General features: G+C 51.7%; 1 protein-coding gene across 2 annotated transcripts in view; it reads left to right on the plus strand.

Moving 5' to 3' along the window:
• The window catches only part of ST8SIA5 (ST8 alpha-N-acetyl-neuraminide alpha-2,8-sialyltransferase 5), a 41994-nt gene that overhangs the window by 8804 nt on the left and 10415 nt on the right, over window positions 1-22775 (plus strand). Inside the window, exons 2-4 of one of the 2 annotated variants that reach the window (XM_006085128.3) lie at window positions 1067-1174; window positions 12644-12736; window positions 22438-22524. In XM_006085128.3, the coding sequence (XP_006085190.1) occupies window positions 1067-1174; window positions 12644-12736; window positions 22438-22524 (288 nt within the window). The remainder of the gene's footprint in view (window positions 1-1066; window positions 1175-12643; window positions 12737-22437; window positions 22525-22775) is intronic. The other variant, XM_006085129.3, reaches the window with a different exon arrangement.

The following is a 22775-nucleotide window of genomic DNA, read 5'->3' on the forward strand; positions in this document are numbered from 1 at the left end:
TGTCTGTGTGTCTGTGTGTGTCTGTGTGTGTCGGTGTGTGTGTGTATGTGTGTTTGTGTGTCTGTGTGTGTGTGTCTGTGTGTCTGTGTGTCTGTGTGTCTGTGTGTGTATGTGTGTGTGTCTGTGTGTGTGTGTGTGTGTGTGTGTGTGTGTGTGAGAGACTATCTTCCTACCTTCCCAAATGGCAGCAGGGCACTGCCGCTCAGGCACTTACGCTGGCAGGCAGGACGCACACCCTGGCTTCCCCAGCTTCACTCATTCCCCTTCTGTTCTCCGGAGGCCTGACTCCGCTCCCCGGTGGAAGTGAAGCACTTTGTGGGAACATAAATATTAGCGTCTGGTTGGATTGTTATGGGGTGTGTTAGCCAGGGTGTGTCACAGTCCAAATGGTCCAAGGAGAGTTGTGAAGGGAAAGGGAGGGCACCACGGAACCACCCCCGGCTTCCTGAGCTGTGCGAGGGGAATAGACTTGCTTCTGGTGGACAGTTAGGGCTCCCCACCTGCTTGTCATCTCCCCCAGTGTTGTCCCTAGCCCCCTTCCATCCCTGGCTCCAAGCGCAGGTCCTTATCCCTTTGCTATCATTTCAGCCAGGTTTGGGGAGGGAGCAGAGAGGACCTTGTGCTTTGAGTCCAGCGTCTTAACCTAGGAGGCGTGTCCTGCGTTGGAAACCCAGGTGTCACTAAAATCTTTGCAGTGTGTCTGGCCTCTGAGGACAGTGTGGCGATTAGGGGCTCTTGTGTAGGTCTCTAGAGGCGGGAACTGAGGGACACACCACTTGGGAGGCAGGAGGGCACCGTGACCTGGACCTGGCTGAGCCTCAGTTTCCCTGTGTGTGCAATGGGAAACCTCTGCTCTGCCGGTAAAGGTGCGATGAGGGGATGCAGTCGAGCAGAGACCCCTGTAAAGGTTTATTATCGTCGTCCCCACGGTTGGACATCACCCTCGTCCCCACTGAGTGTGATCGAGGTGATGTGCCACTGGGCACACCACAGCCCGTGGCTCTCTGGTAGACAGGCTTAACCCAGCACCTGAGCGTGAGTACCGACTGCCTCGTTCTCTTACCAGAGGCCTCCAGTTTGGTTGGCAGAGTGGCGACCAGCTGGACAATTGGACGGGGCTCTTTAATGCCACGGACGACCCAGAGTCACCCGGCGGCAGTGACTCCAGCTCCAGGTACAGACCCGGGCGAATAACCAGGGAGGGGGAAGCCTGTCGGGGTGAACCTGCAGCCCCCACCCCGTGGCTCACCCCCAGAGCGGCCCTCGGGGAAGAAGCCAGCTTGGCGCAGTGGCCCAAAGCTCACTGCATCTTGGGATCCTGACTTGTGTCCTTTGACATGAGGGATGAGGCCTAAGACCCAACCAAACCAAGTAGGGACTCACTGGCCCCCTTCTGCTGGGGGTGGGCTGGGGAGGCAGCCTGGGTTGCAAGCCTCCATTTGAGGTGGGGCCTCGGTCCATAGCTGCTGCAAGGATTTTGAGTATCAGCCTGCAAGTGTGTCCAGGTGTGAGGGGTGGCAGCAGGGGTGGGTGGCAGCTGGGTCCCTGCTCCTCTGCAATCCCACTGTGAAGGCGGTTCCGACGCTCCGCCCACCCGTGAGGTGACCTGGCTGGGGAGGGACCGTTTCCATCAAGACTGCAACTGAGATTTGACATTCACACCATCACGTGGTTATTTCTTCTCGATCTGCTGTGGTGTTTGGAGCTAAAATCAGTGATTCAGGGCAGTCTGCATGCTCAGCAGTGGGAGTGCAGTAATTATTTGTTGAATGAGAGAAAACAGAATATTCTCAGGCAGGATGCACGCTCTGCTTGGAGCTGGGTGTGGCTGGAACCTGCCAGCCGAGGGTTTCCAGGGGCTGATTAAATTGTTTTGTTCCTTCATTTTTGCATCTCTAAGTACCGGCTGACTCTCAGTCTGTTTCCCTGGGAAAGAGGCTTGAGTGTCTGCTGCTGTTAATACTGACACCAAAACATTAAACTGCCCCTGCAGAGAAGTAGTATGTTCTTCAGGGACCCCCAGTATGGACGATTTTGTTCAGTGCTTTGGAAAATAAAAGATATGGCTGTAATATAAACACTCAGTCGGGGAGGTGTCCACAGACAGGCCTGCAGGCCGTGAACTGGGATCAGGGCCTTTCAGGAGCTCAGTTCTTTCCGCAGGTATGTGCTGGGAGCTCTGGCCCCTGGGATGTCACCAGCGAGAGTGAGGAGTCTAGAGTTGTCCCTTCCAAATGTTGAGGCTCCAATGTCGGCCCTTCGCTGTGAGACCTGCCCATGCAGATGGGGGGTGGTCTCGGCATGTCAGCAAGTGTTTGCCTGCCAGGGAAGGTTCAGAGCTCATGGAGAGGTTTCCCTGGAAAGTGCTAATCCACTGAGCAAGACAGGACTGGCTCCTGGGGGCCGGTTTGGGCAGCCGCCCTGAGACCACTGCACAAGGGCTGTTTCCAGCTTTTCCCACTGCCAGCGTCTGCCACCTGCACCTTGCTCCCCATCCAAGTCCTGTCCTCCCTCCAGTTTCCGCCTCCTGCCCCACCTCCTCCCTGAAGCCGTCCCTGATAGCCCCTTTAACTCGACTTTCTGTGCGATGTGTCTGCGCAGAGGGCTATTTCTGTCATTGCCCACACGGAGAATTCTCTGCCAGTTTGCATAAACCCTTCTGCATTTGCTCAGGCATCCCTCTAACCCCACGGAGCCCCCCGCCCCGGAGAGCCGGGCCGGACCCTGTGCACGCAGGGCCTTGTGGGCCCTCTAACTTCAGACCAGCCCACAAGTGGCCTCGCTGGCTGGCCTCATCGGCCGCTTCTCCCAGGCTCTGCACAGCCTGAGGCACCCTGGCCTGGGGTAGGATGGCAGGGGGTGGTGTGCAAAGGCAGCCTCAGGGGCACTTCCCTCTGGGTTCTGGAGCAGAGCTGGCCACGCTGCCACTCACCTAAGCTGCCTGCTCCTGGGCAGCATTCTCCCCGTGCAGCTGGGCTTCAAGTTGGGGTCCAGGGGCTCCCCAGTGGGAGGGTAGCACGGCCACAGGAGGGAAGAGCAGGCCCCAAGCTGAGGGTTGAGTACTTGGGCCGGAGTCCTCTCGGCTGAGATCCATCTGTGTGTGTGTCTAGCGTGCACTGCACAATATGGGGTTTGGAGCAGTCGTGTTTCAGAGCAGGAAGGAGGTGGATGGACTTCAGTTCAGCGCTTCATTATGCTGTGTTGAATTGTTCCCTAATTGTTTCAAGACTGTATATAACGAGGCGATAAGCTGTGTGGGCCAGATGGCGAGGGCTCCAAGGGCTCAGAGTGGAAGTCGGAGGCGCTTCCGCGGAGGGGTGAGACTTGGCTTGGACCTCCACAGGCGATGCCTGTGGCCAAGCACTACTGGGGGCTGTGTGCCAGGCATCTTACTGCCTTTAATCCTCACCCTCAAACCTTTAGGGTGGCTGCTGTCATTGTCCCCTTTACAGATGAGGAAACTGAGTCGCCACTTCCAGGTGCTGGTGGAGGAGCTGGGACTCACCCCGTCCAGTGTGACTTTGGGGCCCCAGCACTGATGGGCCATGCTGGACGGAGGGATCCTCCCTTCTGGGCTGCGGGCAGGTCATGCAGGGTTGGGTAGCTCTCCTGAGCTTTCTTCCCAAGTCTTCCATGCTGTATAGTCCTGTCCTCGCCCCCGGCTGGTAGACTGTAATAAATGCCATAGTGACTCAGGTAGGTAATTATGTACATACTAGAGGCCCGGTGCACAAAAATTTGTGCACTCGGGCGGGGGGAGGGGTCCCTCAGCACGGCCTGTGCCCTCTCGCAGTCTGGGACCCCTTGGGGGATGACCACCTGCTGGCTTAGGCCCGCTCCCCGGGGGATTGGGCCTAAGCTGGCAATCAGACATCCCTCTGGCAGCCCGGGAGCCCTCGGGGGATGTCCACTTGCCAGTGGGGAGCAGGCCTAAGCTGCAGTCGGACATCCTTAGTGCTGCTGAGGAGGCGGGAGAGGCTCCCACCACCACTGCTATACTGGCAGTCGTCAACCTGGCTTGTGGCTGAGCAGAGCTCCCCCTGTGGGAGCCCACTGACCACCAGGGGGCAGCTCCTGCATTGAGCATCTGCCCCCTGGTGGTCAGTGTGTGTCATAGTGACCAGTCATTCCCAGTCGTTCTGCTGTTAGGGTCAGTTTGCATATTACCCTTTAATATATAGGATTCCCTTCCTATAATGACTGTTGTCCTTAGCGCTACAGGCAAGGTGATCTGTAGGGTCTCCCGTCTCCCCTCTCCTCTTTCCCACTTTTATCTTCTGTGTGTCACCCTCTACCCCCGTCCCTGTGCTTAGTATTTTCTGATTATTACCCCCCAAAACGCTCCTGGGATTTCTGCCTTTCAAAGAGGAGCCCTCAGTGGCAAGGTCACCCCAAAGGAAAGAACTATGCAGCGTGGACTTCCAGATGTGGTGACAGCTGTGGGGGCCCAGGCAGCAGAGGGTCTGCACGCCCGCACCGTGGTGCAGCCTGGCTTAGCCTAAACCTTTCTGGTCAATTTCACTTCTGCGGAAGGACAAAAATAAATACATAAATAAAGGGACAGCACTCCTGGGCTCCATCCAGCTGGGAAGAATTCGGAGGCTCGGGTTTGGCAGAGTGTTCTGGGCTGGGTGCTGGAAAAACCAGACAAAGTTGGCACGGCTTCCCCTTCCCTCCCGGGCACCTAGCGTGGGCCTCAGGGGCTGAGACGGAGGAGGCTGACTGTGCGGGCAGGGCTGTGGGCGCCCTGACACATGGAGGAGGCTGACTGCGCGGGCAGGGCTGTGGGCGCCCTGACACAGGGAGGAGGCTGACTGTGCGGGCAGGGCTGTGGGCGCCCTGACACAGGGAGGAGGCTTACATGTACCTTTCTATGCCTCAGTTTCCTCACCTATAAAACCCCCACTTCGGAGTCCCCTGAGTGGACCTCCCCAGTAGAGTCTGGCCCAATCTTTGCTCCTGACACACGGAGGAGTCTGGGTAGGAGATGCTGCCTCTTGGGGCTCCGTTTCCAGATCAGAAGATGATGGGTGCCTGTCAGGGCCTCCCCTCTTCCTCCCCCCACTTCAGCTCCCCAAACCATCTGTTACCCCCTTCAACAGCCATCATCCAATCTCCCTCCTCTCCTTCTTCACCGCTCCCATGCTCCTGGCCTCCCTGACCATCCGTGAGAATTTTATACCGTCACTTAGCGAAGGCAGAGTCCACAGAATGGAGTAAGAATGTAAAGAAATGGAGATGGAAAGAAAAAGGGTTGGGGTCGGGGTCTGGGTCGGGCTGGGAGGAGCAAGCACCCACCCCATAACCAGCTTAGGGGGCTCAGAAAGTAAGGCACCCAGGGCTGTCCCCGTCTCCCACTCCATGTGGCCGTGCGCAGCCCGCAGCCCACACCCCTGTCACAACGCCATGCCGGAGGGTGGGGAAGGCTGCTCAAGGCTGGCCCCTGCTCTGTAGCAACTGGGAAGACACAGCGAGGAAGAGGATTCCAGACAGACACTAATCAGGGAGAAAGAAGACCAGGTCAGGTCCCTGGCACTGCATGGAAAAGAGGCCTGAAGTGAGCGATGAACTAGGAAGAGGCCACTGGGCCTGGCTGGTGTGGCTCAGTGGTTAAACATCAAACTATGAAGCAGGAGGTCACAGTTCGATTCCCGGTCTGGGCACATGCCTGGGTTGCGGGCTCGATTCTTAGTGTGGAGTATGCAGGAGGCAGCCGATCAATGATTCTCTCTTATCATTGATGTTTCTAGCTCTCTCTCCCTCTCCCTTCCTCTCTGAAATCAATACAAATATACTTAAAAAAAAAAAAAGAAAAAAAAGAGGCCCCTGGGATGTAGCTCTCGGCTTGGGCGCCTGGGGCACGGTGGGGAAGCCCCAGGAGCAGTAGGACGATGTGCATGAGGAAGGTGGCCAAATTGACTTTCGACACCCAGAGGCCCATGGCTGGTGAGCTGAATTTTACAAGGGGAGCTTGTCAGGGCTCCCTGATCTGGGCCCAAAATAAGGCCCCCAAATATGTGCTCTTGCAGGAATGTGCTGGACATGTGACTTGAGGCCCTGCAGAACTGCTGGTTTGGGTAGGGAGAAGTGTCGCAGTGGGCTATGCCCTGACCCCCAGCTCCCACCCCAGGCCAGGAATGGCACTTCAGCGAGGCCCATGCTGGGAGCAGATCAGTTACAAGACTAACACGGGTTGCACTCAGAACATCAGGCTCTTTAGTTTTCAGTTCTGATATCTCCAAATAGCTGAGGGACCCCTGTGGACAGATGAGGAAACCGTGGCTCAGACAGGACCATGGTCCAGGCAGGGGGCCGAGCCAGGTCTCTCCACCACTGGGAGCTATGACCTGCCGTTGTCAACAGCCAAGCCTTCGTGCCTCTCTCTGCACCCGTGTGGGAAGACACTCAGCCCTTTGTGTTGTCAGACTGTAGTTTTCAGACTGATTTCTGTGCGTTTGCTCTGACGGGTGGTGTGCTGTCTGGAACCGGCAGCTCTTCTGGCTCTAGAAATAGCACAGAGCTCACCGAAGGGGGCTGTGGGCCTTGGGGGGGAGGGGGGCGCTGCTTACTGAGAAAACTCCAGTGACCTGGCCGTGGCTTATCAGAGTCAGAACTTGGGTTCTGGGCTCTTGGAAGCCTGGGGTTCCCTTTCTAGTGCCACCAATTACTAACCCAATGCCTGTGGGCAAGTTACTTTACCCCTTGCAGTCTGAGTCTTGGGTATAACATGGGGAAATAATGCCTGCCTCGTAGGGCAGTTAGGAGGGTTAAACAAGACAAAATTAGAGTCTAGCATCAGGCTGCCGCATACAGATGTGCTGGGTGGGCTCTGTGCAAAAACACCAGCCAAGGGGGCAAATGCAGCTGAAACCCCCCTCGCCCTCACGTGACAAGCCGTGTGCCTGGCATGAGGCTTAATTCACCTGGAGAAAAAGGTGCTTTTTCCTAATTTGTAGAGGTGCCATGCCCACGCGGGTTCCCCCCCCAGTGTGGAACAAACGACTCTGTCTTCCTGGAGACTCTGCCCCAGGCTGACAGGGCCTGGGGTGTAGACTCCTGAGCTGGGGCCATTGCCCTGCTCCAGGGGCTGGAGGAGGCCTAACAGGAGTGCTCTTGCTCAGCACAGCCACCTTCCCTGGGCTTTTGTTCCCTGAAGGTCAGCATCTGGGGAGGAAGGGAGTGTTAGATAGGAAGTTGAATTCAGGGGCCTCATCCTGTAGCAGCCAGTAGTTGCTGGGCTCAAAGTACTGTGGCCCCCAAGGAAGACCCATGGTCCTGAGGCAGCTCTGGAGGCGGGGATCAGGCCAACAGGGGAGCCTGTGGGACAGGCTCGTGGGGAAAGGCGGGCAGACTATCTGCACACCAGGCCCTGGGCCTGCTGACATGAGGCCTCCTCAGCCTGTAGAGCTGGAGCCCAAGTCTGGGTGGGAGGAGGGGAAATCATGTCGGGACCACCAAGCTCCCTCTGCCCTTGGCCTTCTCATTTGTCCCCTCACTTAGTGGAGGCCCCCAGTGGCTGGCCAGGCAGCCAAGCCAGTCCAGCCTTGCCCGCCACAGTCCCGAGGGCACAGAGACAAGGAGCAGGACGGATGCAGCCTGGCACCAGCCTCGGACTTGGCTGCCGGAAGCCAAGTGGCATCTGAGACGAGCTGGGCTCCTGATCTGGCCGGCGGGAACTATTTATACCAGTGAGGTGCCCGAATGGGATGCCAGGGCCCCCACCCCTTCGAGCTGCATAGAGATCATCTTTCCTGAATTGAAAGAAGAGACAGTGACAAACTCACCTTGAGAGGCTAATGGCGTTAAGAAGGTTGGAGAAACTGCTTCTCCCAGTCTTCTAGCAGGTTAAGGGGAAGCTAGAACAATTTCAAGAGAGATCTAGGACTTAAAATAAAAGGGCATTTACTAGTGATTCCCAATAATAAAAGAGTCATAACTCCATTATAGAAAAGTCTTTTTTTTAATTAAAAAAATTTTTTTTATTGATTTCAGAGAGGAAGGGAGAGGGAGAGAGAGATAGAAGCATCAATGATGAGAGAGAATATTGATTGGCTGCCTCCTGCATGCCCCCTATGGGGGACTGAGCCCACAGCCCATGTGCACATGACCGGAATCAAACCTGGGACCTGCAGGCCAATACTCTATCCATTGAACTAAACCAGCCAGGGCCAGAAAAGTATTTTTTAAAACCACTCGAAGAAACCCACTATTAATATTTTATTACAGCTCCCCAATTCCCCATGCATTCACATATGTATATGTAATTCTTCTTATAAAACCACAGTTTTATAACTTGCATTTCCCACTCAGTGTTATCATGTGAGCCTCTTCCTATGTCATTACACCAAAAAATGGAAGCCTCAGTTTTGATGTCTGCATGATGGGCTATATCCAGACCAAACAGGGGTTTCCACGGCCCCTCCAGAACGCAGTCCTTGGGCATCTGTCAGAAGCACACTAGAGGTGACTAGTATGGCCGTGCTTCTGGCAATTTTATTTCCTCAGGTCAGTCGTCTTTAGAGACGGATGGAGCAGTAGAGCTCCCCTCCCTCAAAGGAAAGCCCAGGTAGGATGGAGAAGGAAGCAAGGCCTATTAGTTCCATTTTTCAGATGGGAACCCTGGAGGCTCTAGACCCAGCCATTGGAGCAGTTTTGATTTTGACTTAGGTACCACCCGGAGTGTCTTCAGGCACCTGGGATAGATAGTAGCCCTGAGTGTGAGAGAAGTTGGTGGGGGTGGGGTATGAGCTCAGTATTGGTGGGTGTGCATGTGAAAGGTGTGTTCACAGGTTAAGGGGAAGCTTGAGTCAGTCCTTTATTATCTCAGGGAACCTCTAGGCAAGCCCTGGGAGGGGCAGTCTCTCCAGAGTCAGCATGTCCCAACGTCAAAGCATCAGAAACACAGTTCTGTGACTGGAATCTGCGGCAGAGATGGGTGATCAAGGACATCCCCATGTCCACGCAGAGCTCAGTGTGGGCTTTATTCACAGGGTGCAGGAGAGAGGGTTACTAATAGCAGCAGACGGTGGAGAAAGTTCCTGAGTTATTCATCTCTGACTCAGCTCTGCCATCAACCAGCTGAGGGACTGTAAGCAAGTGTCTGACTCTCTCCCTGGGCATCCACTCTCAGTTCTTGCCCTTTAATAGCAGGAAAAGGGGGGGAAAGAGTGAATATTTATTGGGTACTTCCTGTATTCCTGGCATTTGCTACTATTTTCCCTGAAATTATCATCAATATCTTGTCTAAACCCCGTTACATATGTGCTACACTTAAAAAAATATTTTTTTATTGCTTTCAGAGAGGAAGGGAGAAGGAGAGAGAGAAACATCAATGATGAGAGAGACTCATTGATCAGCTGCCTCCTGCATGCCCTATACTGGGGACTGAGCCCGCAACTCAGGCATGTGCCCTGACTGGGAATTGAACCGTGACCTCCGGGTTCATAGGTTGACCATTTGGGATCATTGTCTAGTTTCTTATGAATGATGTTGGGGATTCAGGAGAAAAGGAGGCCCAGTGGAGGCTGATGGAGGTAAGGCAAGGATGGTCTCATGGAGGCAATGGAGGGGCTAGCTGATCGAAGGGAGGGGGCTGATTGGTTTTAACTTCCTCCTGTGTGTGGACCATTAATTCATAGTATTGATCTGCCTTGATTAGAGAGTGGGAAATTCTGGGGAAGCTTGGTATCGAATTTTAGTGCTGGATGGGCCTTTAGATATCACCTAGTTCAAACAGATTGTTTTAAGGAGGAGAAAGCAGAGGCCCAGAGAGGGGAAGTGATTTACCCAAAGTCACACAGCTGGTTTAGAGGCATATCCAATATGTGTCCACAGCTTTCCCATCTCTCTCCTCCTAACGACCTCCTGCATCCTTTGAATCGGGAGCTTTTCTGGTAGCAGCCTGAGATCATGGCTTTGGATGACCCAGTGGATTCCAAAGGGCTTGGTGCCACTGGCTCTGGTTGCGAATGATGATCTTTGTAATCAGATACCAGACCCCACTTTGTGTTGTGTGACTGGAAAACGACATGAATTAAAGGCAAGGTCATGGACATTTTTCGTGGCCCCAGGCTGACCTCTTCCTTGTTCTTAGTTGCAGATAACAGAATCCTTTTTAACTAATTCAAACAGAAAAGGATTTATCAAGGATCCAACTAGTTCTGAAGACAGACACGAGGCAGAGCTTCCAGAGTTGCCTCCCCTAATTACACCGTGAAATGAGGCCACTGTGAAAGCTGCTGCCTCCGATAGAATCATGAAAGTGCTGCCACCCCTACAGTTTCCAAGAGCCATGCCATCTCGGCCACATTCTGCACCAGCTTGTCATTCTTCTCCAATAACAGTCTTGTGCAAGTGCTTCTGAATGATTGAACTTCAACTTTATCCAGGACCTAGCTGCAAGGGAGTCTGGGAAATATAGTTCTTAGCTTTCCTGCCTCTGTAGTACAGAAGGTACAGAGATAACAAAGACAGTTCCCATGCTTACAGTTTGGAAGGGAAATGGATATATAAACAGACTATTTTAATACAGTGTTATTTGCTCTAATTAAATGACAGTGTACAGAAGATGATGGAGGTAATGGTCAGGAAGCCTTCCCAGAAGTGGGTGCATTTAAAGTGGGTACTGAAGTATTAATATGAGTTTGCTGGGTGAGAACAACAGAGGAGGGAGTTCAAAAACATGAGGGAAACAGAGAGAAAAAAGTGAGTGTGATATGTTGGGGATCCCAAATGCCTAATTTTTATTAACTCTACTTCAATTCTTTTATGATACAAGAACAAGGAGCCAACTTATTTTATAAATAGGAGCCAATTTGTTGTATAAAATGTTTTCATATTTTGAAATGTAATTTTAAATTACTTAAATATATAATTACAGTACTGTCAAATTAACTATTGCTGTATTAAAATTATTAAGAACATATTTATGAATATATTTTTAAATTAACTATGAAATTATATTTATGTTATTTTAAAAATATTTTGTTCTAACATTTAAAAATTCTTAAATATATAGTTATGCTTTAAAATTAACTGTCAAATTTGATTAAAATTAAAAAATACATATTTATAAACAGAATGTGTTTTAAAGTATTAAATATGAAATTGAAAGTTGTTTAGCATACAAATATTTTTAAAAGACACCAACTTACTGGGTAAACCGATGTAGTATTTCTAAAGCAGCCGTACATAAGTTTGCACATGTAAGTTGGACATGTGAGAACACAAGCAATAGTTACCAACGGGTTTCTGGGAAATGCCTGAGGAATGCCTGTATTTTAAATCCTTGCTCATGGATTGCAGGGCCCGGGAGCAGCCCTGGGGCACTTCTCCCACTTCTGATTCTCCAGGGCTCTCTACTGCGAGGTCAATGGTCCCACATTTAGAGTGGCTAGACCCTGCAGGCTTCTCTTCTGAGGAGCTGAGGCTGCCATGCACCCAGCCTCCCGGCTTAATCTGCCCGGTCTCTTCTGCACCACCTCCAGACGGAGGCCATGAGGAGAGGGTCACCTGGCCTCGGCCCGGGAGGCCCCACCCTGCCTCCTTGGTCAAGCCCAGCAGTGAACCACTATGTTTTATCTTCAAGGGAACCTTCCCCATAACTCATCCCTCCCCACCCCGAGTCAGGTGATGCCCTTCCTTCCAGGGTGTGAGAAGGGGAGGCCTTAAAGGGATCCTCGGCAGTGCCCATGGGACACCAGGTGTTCTTGTAGGTGAGTGGACAGGAGCAGCCTTGAGGCTCATGGTGCAGCTCTGCCACCTCCTATCCACATGACTCTGGGGAAGTGAGCTAAATCCTGGAGCCTGTTCTGATGCTGATGGCATCCCTTTCCTTGGGGGCTAGTTATAAAGATCAAAGTGGATGCCTTCTTGTCAAGTGTTGGGCCCAGCCCTGGGCCCGTGGTAAGGGCTTGGCAAGCACTGGCTGAAATTGGAGTTGTGATTCTGCATGAAGCTGCTGAAGGAACCCTGAGGTGGCTCTGACATGCCTGGAGCCAGCTGGTGTTGGAGGGGCTTGGGCCCCTCTGCAGTGGGATCTAGACCAAGCCTGGCCATGCCCACACTGACAGTGGGACCTGGGGCTCCATCTGTTTAGCCTCAGTTTTCCCAGCTGCCAAATGGGGAGAAAGAAATGTCAGTCTCACTTAGTCACTGCGCGAGCATGAGAATCAAGTGAGCTAACGGAGATGGAAATGCTTGCACGGGGGAAAAGTAGTGGGTCTCAGCTATGCTTGTGGCTGTCATTGTGTAACACGTTCCTAAGAGGAGGATGAGGGGGCAGGAAAGGGCAGGGCTGGCTGAAGGCAGCCACCTTGCCGCCCGGCCCAGTGCTGCCTCCTTCAGTGGCTGATCACAGGAAGAGCCAGAGCAACTCCCCTTTCCAGCCACCAACTTGGAACCACTTGCTTCTGAATGTCATGATTTGCTGAAGTGGGGTCGTGCTCCTGTAAATGCTTACACTAACTGATCGGGCCAGAGGCCCAGCAGTCCCGGGGCCTTCCACCAGCTCATCTGCTGGGTGGGACTGGTTTGCTCTATTTATTTGACAAGGACAGACCCCCCCCCCGGCCCCCCCCAACAAGTGTCCCTGAAAGTCAGGCCGCTTCTCTGCATAGTAACCTCTGTCCCTGTTGGTCCCCAGGTACTTTGAATTTTACGAGGGCCCTTTAGAATATAACTCCACAAGATGCCTGGAGCTGAGGAACGAGATCTTGGAGGTGAAGGTGCTGTCCATGTGAGTGTGGCCGGGCTGGGCGGTGGGGGCATGTGCACGTGGGAATGGGGCAGGGCCAGGGGGCAGGTGGGGATTTGGGTGGAAGGAAATACGGTAGGAACCTCGGGGGATCAGACAGAACAAGCATTAGGTCTACTTCCCAGGGCCCTGGCATCGGGAGAGCCGGGCGGGCCGCACTCAGGGATGATGGTGTTTTGTGGAAAAAGCCCAAGTTTGCTAGGTCACCTCTGTGGACTTGGCCTTTCAGTCCCGGCTCAGTTACCGGTCTCCGAGATTATCATCACCGGCTCCTCAGGTATAGAAATCGAACAGGGCCCGGGAGCGTCTTACCTGAAATGTAGTCCTGTGTGCGAGGGTTAAGCATCACCTTCGTGCTGTGGTCTTTTAAACATTTTATATTCATTAAAATTTTACAAAAAGGTAAACAGTGAAAAGTCCCCTGCCTACAGTCCCTTGCCCACAACCCCCCAGTTCTCCTCAGAGCTAAGAGGCCACCCCGTGTCCCCTGCATCCTCCCAGAAAGTCTATGCAAAACCCAGCATCTACGTATAGGTATTTTTCACTCTTTCTTTCTTTTTTTTATAAATGGCAAGAGACCTGTGCTCTCTCCTCCCCCTCAGCAGTAGATCACCTGGCTCTGTTACAGCCTGTGTGAGAAAAGCATGTTACATGCTGAACATTTTAGCGCGTGTGCCTGTCCCTGCTTTCCCTCCCGTGACTGCCATGAATTCGGTAAACCATTCAGAGGACTGGGTGCTGTGTTCATCAGGACAGGATGTATGTTGATTTTAAAACAGTAATGTCTGGATATGGAAGAAGTGCAGTTTATTGAGGCAGGCAGTGCTGAGCGCTCAAGTGGGCTCATGGCCCCGGACACGATCCCTGCACTGCTGTCCACGCCCGCAGGCAGGAGCCATTGCTCCTTGAGCCCTTTGACATGGTCTCCGGGGAGCGTGGGTCATAGAAAGAACATGAGCCTTGGGTTCAGGCAGACCTGGGCTCCGAAGCCGATGCTGGGCTTTACCAGCTCTGCATCTTTTTAAAAAAATATATATTTTATTGATTTTTTAACAGAGAGCAAGGGAGAGAGATAGAGAGTTAGAAACATCGATGAGAGAGAAACATCGATCAGCTGCCTCCTGCACATCTCCTACTGGGGATGTGCCCGCAACCAAGGTACATGCCCTTGACTGGAATCGAACCTGGGACCCTTCAGTCCGCAGGCCGACGCTCTATCCACTGAGCCAAACCAGTTAGGGCCCAGCTCTGCATCTTCATACAAATGACTTAACCTCTCTAAGCCTTCTCTTGCCTATAAAAATGGGGACACTCTCACCCCGCTTTTAAGGGTTGCTATAAAAACTAGTTGAATTAACATATGTGAAAATAGTAACCCAGCAGTCCACATACATAGTAGCACACACAGTAGGTGCTCAACGTTCATTGCATCTTCCCTTTCCTTCTCTCCCCTTTCCTTCCTCTCTGGAACCAGCAGCAGCAGCAACAGCTTTTCTGGGCTGTCATTCCGACTCTGTAAGCTTAGTAGCTGCAGGAAATGTCCAAGATAAGACCAAATGTCCAGCTGGGATTAGCTGTGTCGCTCATGGTCTCTGCACTAACCAGGGGGCTGTGTGCCCTCTCTAGAGAGGAACATGTGAGCAGCTCACCCTCCCGCCAGCCCCACCCAGCCCTGGGCTGAGCACACACCGTGGTGCCTGCCCCCAGGAGCTCCCAGCCCAGCGGGGAAGCGGACAGTAATAACTGATTACCTTAGGGAGATGAGGGTGACAGGGAACTTGACCTGGGCTGGGGGGAGGGGTGGTCAGGCCAGGCTTCTCTGAGGAAGCGACGGTGTGAAGGGTGATAGGAGTTAATTCAGCCAAGAGGATTCCTGACCGAGGGAACAGTTTGTGCAAAGGCCCGGTGCCAGGAAGGAGCCCGCTGTGTCCCAGGCTGTGCAGGGTCAGGGCAGCTTGAATGCCAGCAGGAGAGGGGGAAGCAGAAGCAATGCTGCTAGAGGGGCAGGCAGGGGCCGGACCTTGTGGGGTGGGATTTAGTTTTATCGTTACCAAAGGGCACTGGGAAGGGTTTGAGGCAGGTGGGGGGTATGGTGTGATTGGTGTTTGATACATTCCACCGAGGAGTGGGGATTTAGTGGCGAAGATGGGTGCCCCGACCTCAATCAGGAGCCCCATCCATAAGCTCATAAGCAGAGAGAGAGCCTTTATCTTTTCCCCAAATTCAGAGACTGCAGGCCCGTCAGTGCCGCACTGTGCAAACCCAGGGCCCTCGTTACAAAGGGCAGATCACCCATTTTTTAAAAAAAATGTATTTTTATTGATTTTTTACAGAGAGGAAGGGAGAGGGATAGAGAGTTAGAAACATCGATGAGAAAGAAACATCGATTCAGCTGCCTCCTGCACACCCCCTACTGGGGATGTGCCCACAAGCAAGGTACATGCTCTTGGCTGGAATCGAACCTGGGACCTTTTAGTCTGCAGGCTGACGCTCTATCCACTGAGCCAAACCAGTCAGGGCTCACCCATTTTTTAAATTATGAAAAACAGGCAGTTTCTCCATGGTTACTTCAAGGTCTGCACAGGACAACCTGAGGGACCCCCTATATTCGGCTTCCCTCTGTGCTGCTTCCCATTTCTCCCCCCGTATATTGTGTATATGTTGGTGTTTGTCCCTGTACTAGCCTGTTGGGCTCCCATCACAAGGGACCACAGCTGGGGCTTAAACACCAGAGCTTTCTTTTCTCGAAGTTCTGTGGGCTGGAGGCAGATCGAGGTGTCAGGAGGGCTGGGTCTCTCTGTGGCTTCGAGACGGCTGCCTTCCCTGTCTCCACACGGTCGTCCTTCTGTGTGCCTGTGTCCTAATTTCCTCTAATGAGGACACCAGTCACAGTGGATTAGGGCTCACCCTAGTGATGTCATTTTATCTTAACCACCTCTTCAAAGACTCTATCCCAGAAAGATGGTCACATTCTGAGAGGTTGGGGGTTAGGTCTTCAACATATGCATTTTGGGGGAGATACTACTCGGCTCATAGTAGTCCCTACCACACCTTCCATTTAGGGACTAAATTAGAAATTGCCTGGGCCCTTTGTTTCAAGCCCGAATCACAAATGTTGTGGGGTGCGATGGGGAGCCTCATATTTCCCCATGATCTGTGCCCACCCTGTCCCTTGTCGTGTTGGTGGCATTTGGTCCTCTGCATGGTTGGCGTTAGTTCTCACCTCTGCCTCTGGTCCCCTGAACCAAATGACTATCCCAGCTGGTGCCCTCTGGGCCTTGTAGCACCCTGGGTCTCCATGGCAGCTGCCCTCCTGTGGTCCCCAGGCCCTGGGAGTGGGCACTGCAGGTCTGAGAAGAGAAGAGAGGCTGGGGCTATTTATGGGGCATCAGCATGGCAGGGTGTTGGGGAGCCGTGAGCCTCGTGCCTCCTTTCCTGAGTCCTCAAGCTGGGGGTCAGTGGGCCCTCTGGGGCTGAAATCCGAGAGCCCAGAGCCCGGCCTCCGATCTGAGTGATTCTGACCGCCTGGGCACCTGCGTGCTTTGCTCCAGCCCAGAGCTGTGGCCCTGCTTGTGGTGGAGACTGTGAGTCATTGGGAAAAGGTTAAGTTCTCATCTATGACCTGAGGGGCTTGGATGGATGCGCTCCAAAGCCGTTCAGCGCATGATGTCAGCTGGAGTTCTGGCTGAGGAGATGGGACCTGTGCGATTCATCTGGGGAGATTCTCATCCAACATTGCTCCTCTCCGTGGTGAAAGTCAGTGAGCCGGAAAATTCCACCCAGACAAGCCTCACTCCTGACAAAATCAGATTGTGAGAAATTGCACTATCACGATTTGTTATGAAAATGCATTGTCCCTATATTGTAAAAATATCGACATTGAATTTAGTGATTCTAGAGCCTCTTTATTTTTTTTTTTTTTAAATATATTTTATTGATTTTTTACAGAGAGGAAGGGAGAGAGATAGAGAGTTAGAAACATCGATGAGAGAGAAACATCGATCAGCCGCCTCCTGCACATCTCCTACTGGGGATGTGCCCGCAACCCAGGTACATGCCCTTGACCGGAACCGAACCTGGGACCCTTCAGTCCGCAGGCCGACGCTCTATCCACTGAGCCAAACCGGTTTCGGCAAGCCTCTTTATTTTTAAACTAGAGGCCCGATGCACGAAATTCGTGCAAGAGTAGGCCCTCCTTCCCCTGGCTGCTGGCACTGGCTTCCCTCTGGCACCCGGGACCCAGGCTTCCCTCATAGCTCCGGCTTTATCTGGAAGGTCGTCCGGAAGGACATCTGGTCTAATTAGCATATTATACTTTTATTATTATAGATCAGCTGCTGCCTGTGCTCACACCCAGATGGTCTCACCCACTGGCTGCCCTCTCCTGCCTCCACTTCCCCATCTTTCTGGGGTGGAGCCCTCACTGAGATAGGAGAGGGACTGGGGCCGGGGCTGGCAGGGTTCTCCAGGCCTCTCTGAGTCCTGGAGCCTGGCCCTGCATGGGCTCAGGATGCGTTTGTTAAGTGAATGAATGGATGGAAAAGTGAATGCGACCAGAGTGAAAACGAGGAGGTCATGAAAGAAAAGGGGGGGGGGAAGGAAAATGAGATGACCATTATCATCTCATTATTATTGCCATCTCTAGCACATGGCTAGAAACATCAAGTAGAATACGAAAGTTTATAATAATAAAAAGTGACAGTCCCCTGCCCCACACCTACCCCCACCCCTGCTGCTTCCAACTCTTGGCTGTTTCTGCGGTACCTGCTCCCATACCTCTCAGTGCCACGTGCACGCTGCTGTCTCCTGACTTGCCCTGTTTGCAGTGTCCCCTCCCGTCCTGCCTCAGCGATGGGTGAGGATTCAGCTCCCTTAGCCCACACCCAGCCCCGCCCCATTTTCCTGGGTGAGGACTGTTGCTATTTGTAGTTCTTCTATCTATAGATTGCCCAATAACCTGTTTCTTTTTCTACTAAATATTGGCAGTAGCTCTTGATCCAGCACTTTGTGATATGAGGCTGTTAAAGTTACCCCTGCTTTTTAGTTCCAGCCTCTGGCTTCGGTCATCCATGAGTTTACCTTTAAAATGTCAAGGCTGCTAACATGTACATTCTATAGCAGCCTGTTGCAGGCTTTTCTCTATAGGTTGATTCTAAAATTTGAAGATCAGATAATGGTGATTCTATCTTTTTGTACAATTCTCCCCCTCCCCTTTTTTTCTGAAGCTTCTAGTCATCTTTTCCCCCTTGAACTCTCCCGTCTCTATTATGCCCTATTTCCCCCCTGACCCTCCCTTCTCCATCAACTAGGCATTCCCCCAGGTTTCCCTTCATCCTCCTGCCTCACCCCGGACAGGCTGCGTCCTGATAGGCCACACATCTCCCCAGAGCTTCCTTCTCTGCCTGCTTAGGTCGGATTCACCTGAGAACCCATAGCTGCTTCTTTCTTGATTTACTCCTCATTTTCCTCTACCCCCTCTTAAAGCAAAGTCTCCAAAAGGATGGGTGGGAGGTAAACTTTTGAGTCCTTCTGTGTCTAAATGCCTTAATTCTTCCCTTATACTTGGTCGCTGGTTTGGTGGGGTTGGTATTTTAGGTGGAAGTTGTTTCCCCCCAGAATGCTGCTGAAGAGCTTCTGTCATCTGCTTGCACCCAGGGCCACACGTGCACAACACTGGTTCCTTTGGAGATGACCTGCCTTTTCAGATCATGATGTTCAGAAACGTCCTGATGGTGTGCCCGGGATGTGCACCACGGGGACCTCTTCATCTGGGGCTCATGTCCAAACCCTTGAGCGTTCTCTTAGAGTTCTTTGTATTTGCTCCTCTTCATTTTTCTGTTTCCTCTTTTTAGTGCATTTAAGAGTTGAATACTGGCTTTTCTCGATAGCTCCTCTAGCACTCATATAGTTTAATCTCATCTCTTGCTATCTCCCTGCCCTTTGCTTCTGCTTTCTGAGAAAAGTTCTTGACTTTATCTTCTATCTCATCTAGTGAACTTTCCCCCTCAGGGGCTCTGACTTTGTTCTCAGAGTGGCCTGTTCTTATTTTAAGGACCTCGTGCCTTCTTGAACTGCTCTGGGGACACTAAGGAGAATATCTTGGAGTTCTGTTTCATGCCTCCAATAGTTCTCTCTGTGGTCATATTTTTTTAAAACCAGTATTTTTATTTATTTATTTTTGTGTGTAGGCACAAATAGTGATTAATATGAAATAGTTTAATTAGGCTTATATTATGAAGAAAAAGAATGAAAACAAAAAAATAGAAAAATGATGCCCATAATTATAACATACCAAAAAATCAAATATTTTCTCTTTTGAAATGTATTTTTCAATTACAGTTGACATACAGTATTATATTAGTTCCAGGTGTACAACATAGTGATCAGACATTAACGTACTTTATGAATTGATCACCCCAATAAGTCTAGTACCCCTCTGACATAATTATGACACCCATATGACACCTTGGATGGTTATTACAGTGTTACTGACTATGTTCCCTAAGCTGTCCTTTACATCCCTGTGACTGTTTTAATAACTGGCCAATTTGTACTTCTTAATCCCTCTCACCTTTTCACCCATCCTCTCAACCCCCTTCCCATCTGTGGACCACCAATTTGTTCTCTGAATCTATACATTTGTTTCTGTTTTGTTTGTTCATTTTTTAAAATTCCACATATAAGTGAAATCATATGGTATCTGTCTTTTCCTGTCTGACTCATTTCATTTAGCATAATACCCTCTAGGTCCATTTGTTGTCACAAATGGTAAGATTTCATTCTTTTTATGGCTGAGTACTACCCCATTGTATATATGTTCCGCATCTTCTTTATGCATTTGTCTATGGATGGGCACTTGGGCTGCTCCATATCTTGGCTGTTGTAAATGACGCTGTAATGAACATAGGGCTGCACATATCTTTTCAAATTAATGTTTTGAATTTCTTCAAAATGAATTCTCTGTGGTCATTTTATCTGATGGTTTATCTTGGTCTATATCCTCAGGTTGACCAGGTGGCCCTTGGTTATCTATTCCTATTTGAACAATACAAAGCTGATAGGGTCTCTGAGGCTGAGAGCAGCTTTCATGGAGGGTAGGTGTTCAAGATTGGTCCTTTTGCTGTTAGAACATCCAGATCTTTTCACTGGGAGTGATAATTTTTTTTAAAAGCCGGAACTGACAGTCTGATTCATTCCCTCTTCCCTCCTCTGCTTGACATTAAATATCTGGCCGCTGTGGGGGTGGGCTTGATTGTTCCGGATGTGGACTCACAACCAATCCTCATTTTAACACCATGTCCCTGCCCCGCCCTCCACCCCCTTTAAAATTTTCTGTGAAAATCGGCTCTATCCGTGGGCTATGCCCTTCCTCCTTAAGTCACCCCCTTCTCCTTCCACACACTTGTTGAAATCTCTCTTCCACTGAGACCCTCCACCCACTCCCATTATTCTATTCACCTGGTAGCTTATACCTTTTTTATTCTTCTGGAATGTGGTATCTTGGGAGAAAGGAAATAAGGGCCTGGGATCAACCCTTCATCTTAAAGATGATCTGTGCATCTGTAAAGCAATTTATAAAATATTTTTACAAATATTATCTCTTTGGATCTTTCTGACAACCTTCGAGATGGGCAGGGCAGAGGTTATTGTATCCATCTTACAGATAAAGCAGCTGAGTCTCAGAGGGATTAAATGACTTATCCGAGGTCACATTGCAAGTTGGGGATGGAGCCAGGATTCAAGGCTGGGTGTTCAGGCCCCAGCATTGGTCCATGTATGATGAGGGCATTGGAGGCTCAGAGAATGGGGCTCGGACGATGGTAACAGTCGAACTTGGGAGCCCGGCCTGCAGTGTTGCCACGGCTGTGTTTCTGGGAGGCGTTGGCAGTAGAGAGGGCTTCTCTGGGGCCTGGGTTGCAGGAAGTGGGGGAGGGAAGCAGTGTGTGAGCCAGGGTGCCGCTGTGCAATGACACTTCTCCTCTGGTGTCACGGGAGCTTGAGAGAGGAGAGCTGCTGTGGAGGTTTGGGAAAGCCAGAGGAAGGGTCAGGATGGGAGGGGGGCTCCTTCCAGCTCTTTAAAGCTGCCAAGCAGGTGTGTGAACTGGGTCTGAGACCCATGTGCCCCTCTGCTTCCCAAATTCATGGACTTTGTTGCTATCCTGACTTCTCCTGAAACCCTCCCCCCACCTTCATGTGTCCCCTGTAGGTGTCCCCTGTTTGGGAACAACTACATCCCCCTGCCGTTAAACACAGAAACAGCTCTGTTGAATAAATCTGTCATATTTTATTTTTTTAATCTTTCAGTTGAATATTTGCCTTTTTTAAAAAAAATCATGGACCCCTTTGGGAAGCTGATGAAAGCTTCCAATTCTCCCCAAGATGTGTACCCGGTGGACAAACGTGAGATTGTCACTATGATTCAGGGGGCGCATGGGTTCCCGTGAGCCCTTCAGTGGACCCCCGGGTAAGAGTCACAGTGACAGTAGTTTTCTGCTAACACCCAGCTCCTGGGGCTGGCCACCTCCCCACTCTTGAGCAAACCAGAATGACCTTACAGGGCTGCTCTCGGTACCACGCCCAAGCCAGCCGGCTTCTGAACCGCCACCGCCAGGCGACCCCGGACAGCGGCAGGGTGCAGGCGCAGGGAGGGGACTGCGGTGGGCAGGAGATCATGGTCCATGCAGCATTTCTCCGTGTTCCGGAGAAACTGCAGTCTGCTGCCCTGCCCAGGGGAAGACGGTCCCACGATCTAATGCTTTCCGCTGGTTTCAGTCAAAGCATGACTCCCACCGGATTTAGACGTTCCCTTCCCAGAGAGCACGTTAGGCACCACGGCCGAGATGTTCAAAACCCGATGAGTGTAAAGAAAGCCTTGCAGATGGGTGTTCAGGTGAAAGGAACATGTCCCAGGTTTCTCACCTCTTCCTATGTGTCCTGGAAATTGTGAGCAGGGCATACCCTGTGCTGAGCCCTACTGTGTGCTAAGCACAGTGTGAGGGATGCACAGACATTCCTTTGCCTCTATAGGTAGATGTTCCTGGGGCATCCAGGCAGGTCCTGGGTGGTGGGCATGTGAGGAAGAATGCTTTAAAATGTAGCCTGGCCTTTTAAAAATCAGATATGGTAAGACACCCAGACACAGAAATGACATTGGGAAAGAAGCTCTGATACTCCCAGATCCCTAGAAACGGGAGGCACCGCTCGCCATGCAGGGCCACCCTGGGAAGCAGAAGAGGTGAGGGGAAACCTGGGTGAGAGCCTTCATGTGGTTCTCACAGGGAGGAATGGCGAGGTGGGGTGGACAGGCTTAGGACTGGCCAGTTTGAATGCTCTCTATGGGCTCTGCGGCATAGGGACTGCCCCTAGTGGCCTGAGACCTGGCCCTGGCATGATTAGGGCGGTGAGCCAGTGGTTGGGTTGATAAAGGAGGTGGTTGCAGGTATGGGCTCTGGATTGGTCGGTGTGATATGAAAGGTGTGCTTGCAGGAGATTGCCTGCCATCTCTAGGAATTAGCAAGGCCCCAGGGCCAGAGCAGCAAGAATTCAGAAACTGAGACAATCCAGTTAATACAAAGGACCAGCCAGGATTTGGCAGAGGGGGGAGCAGGAGGGAGCATGTTTGGGAATGACGACACTCTGCCAGCCTGGCCCTTCATGGACTCTTCTGTCCTCCACTCCCCAAGGGTGAAGCAGTCGGAGCTGTTCGACAGGTGGAGGAGCCTGCAGATGTGCAAATGGGCGATGAACATCTCCGAAGCCAACCAGTTCAAGTACCTATGACTCGTCTGTCCTGCCCCGGGGTTCTCTTCCTGCGGTCTTGCAAGGCCCAGCTCCGGGGCATCTCCTTGGAGCTGGTCCTGCCAGGGCTCTGGAGTCTGGGCAGCAGCGGGTTGGAGGGGGGTGGTTCTGACTCAGCACGCAGGCTTGGGCGGCACCTGCTGGGTGCTGTCCTCTATTCTCACCCTGCAGCATCCCTGCAAGGTCAGTGGTGTCGTCTCCAGTAAAGCCGAGGTTCACTGAG

This window comes from Myotis lucifugus, unplaced genomic scaffold (assembly GCF_000147115.1).
Source record: "Myotis lucifugus unplaced genomic scaffold, Myoluc2.0 scaffold_16, whole genome shotgun sequence".
In the NCBI taxonomy this organism is placed as follows: Eukaryota; Metazoa; Chordata; class Mammalia; order Chiroptera; family Vespertilionidae; genus Myotis; species Myotis lucifugus.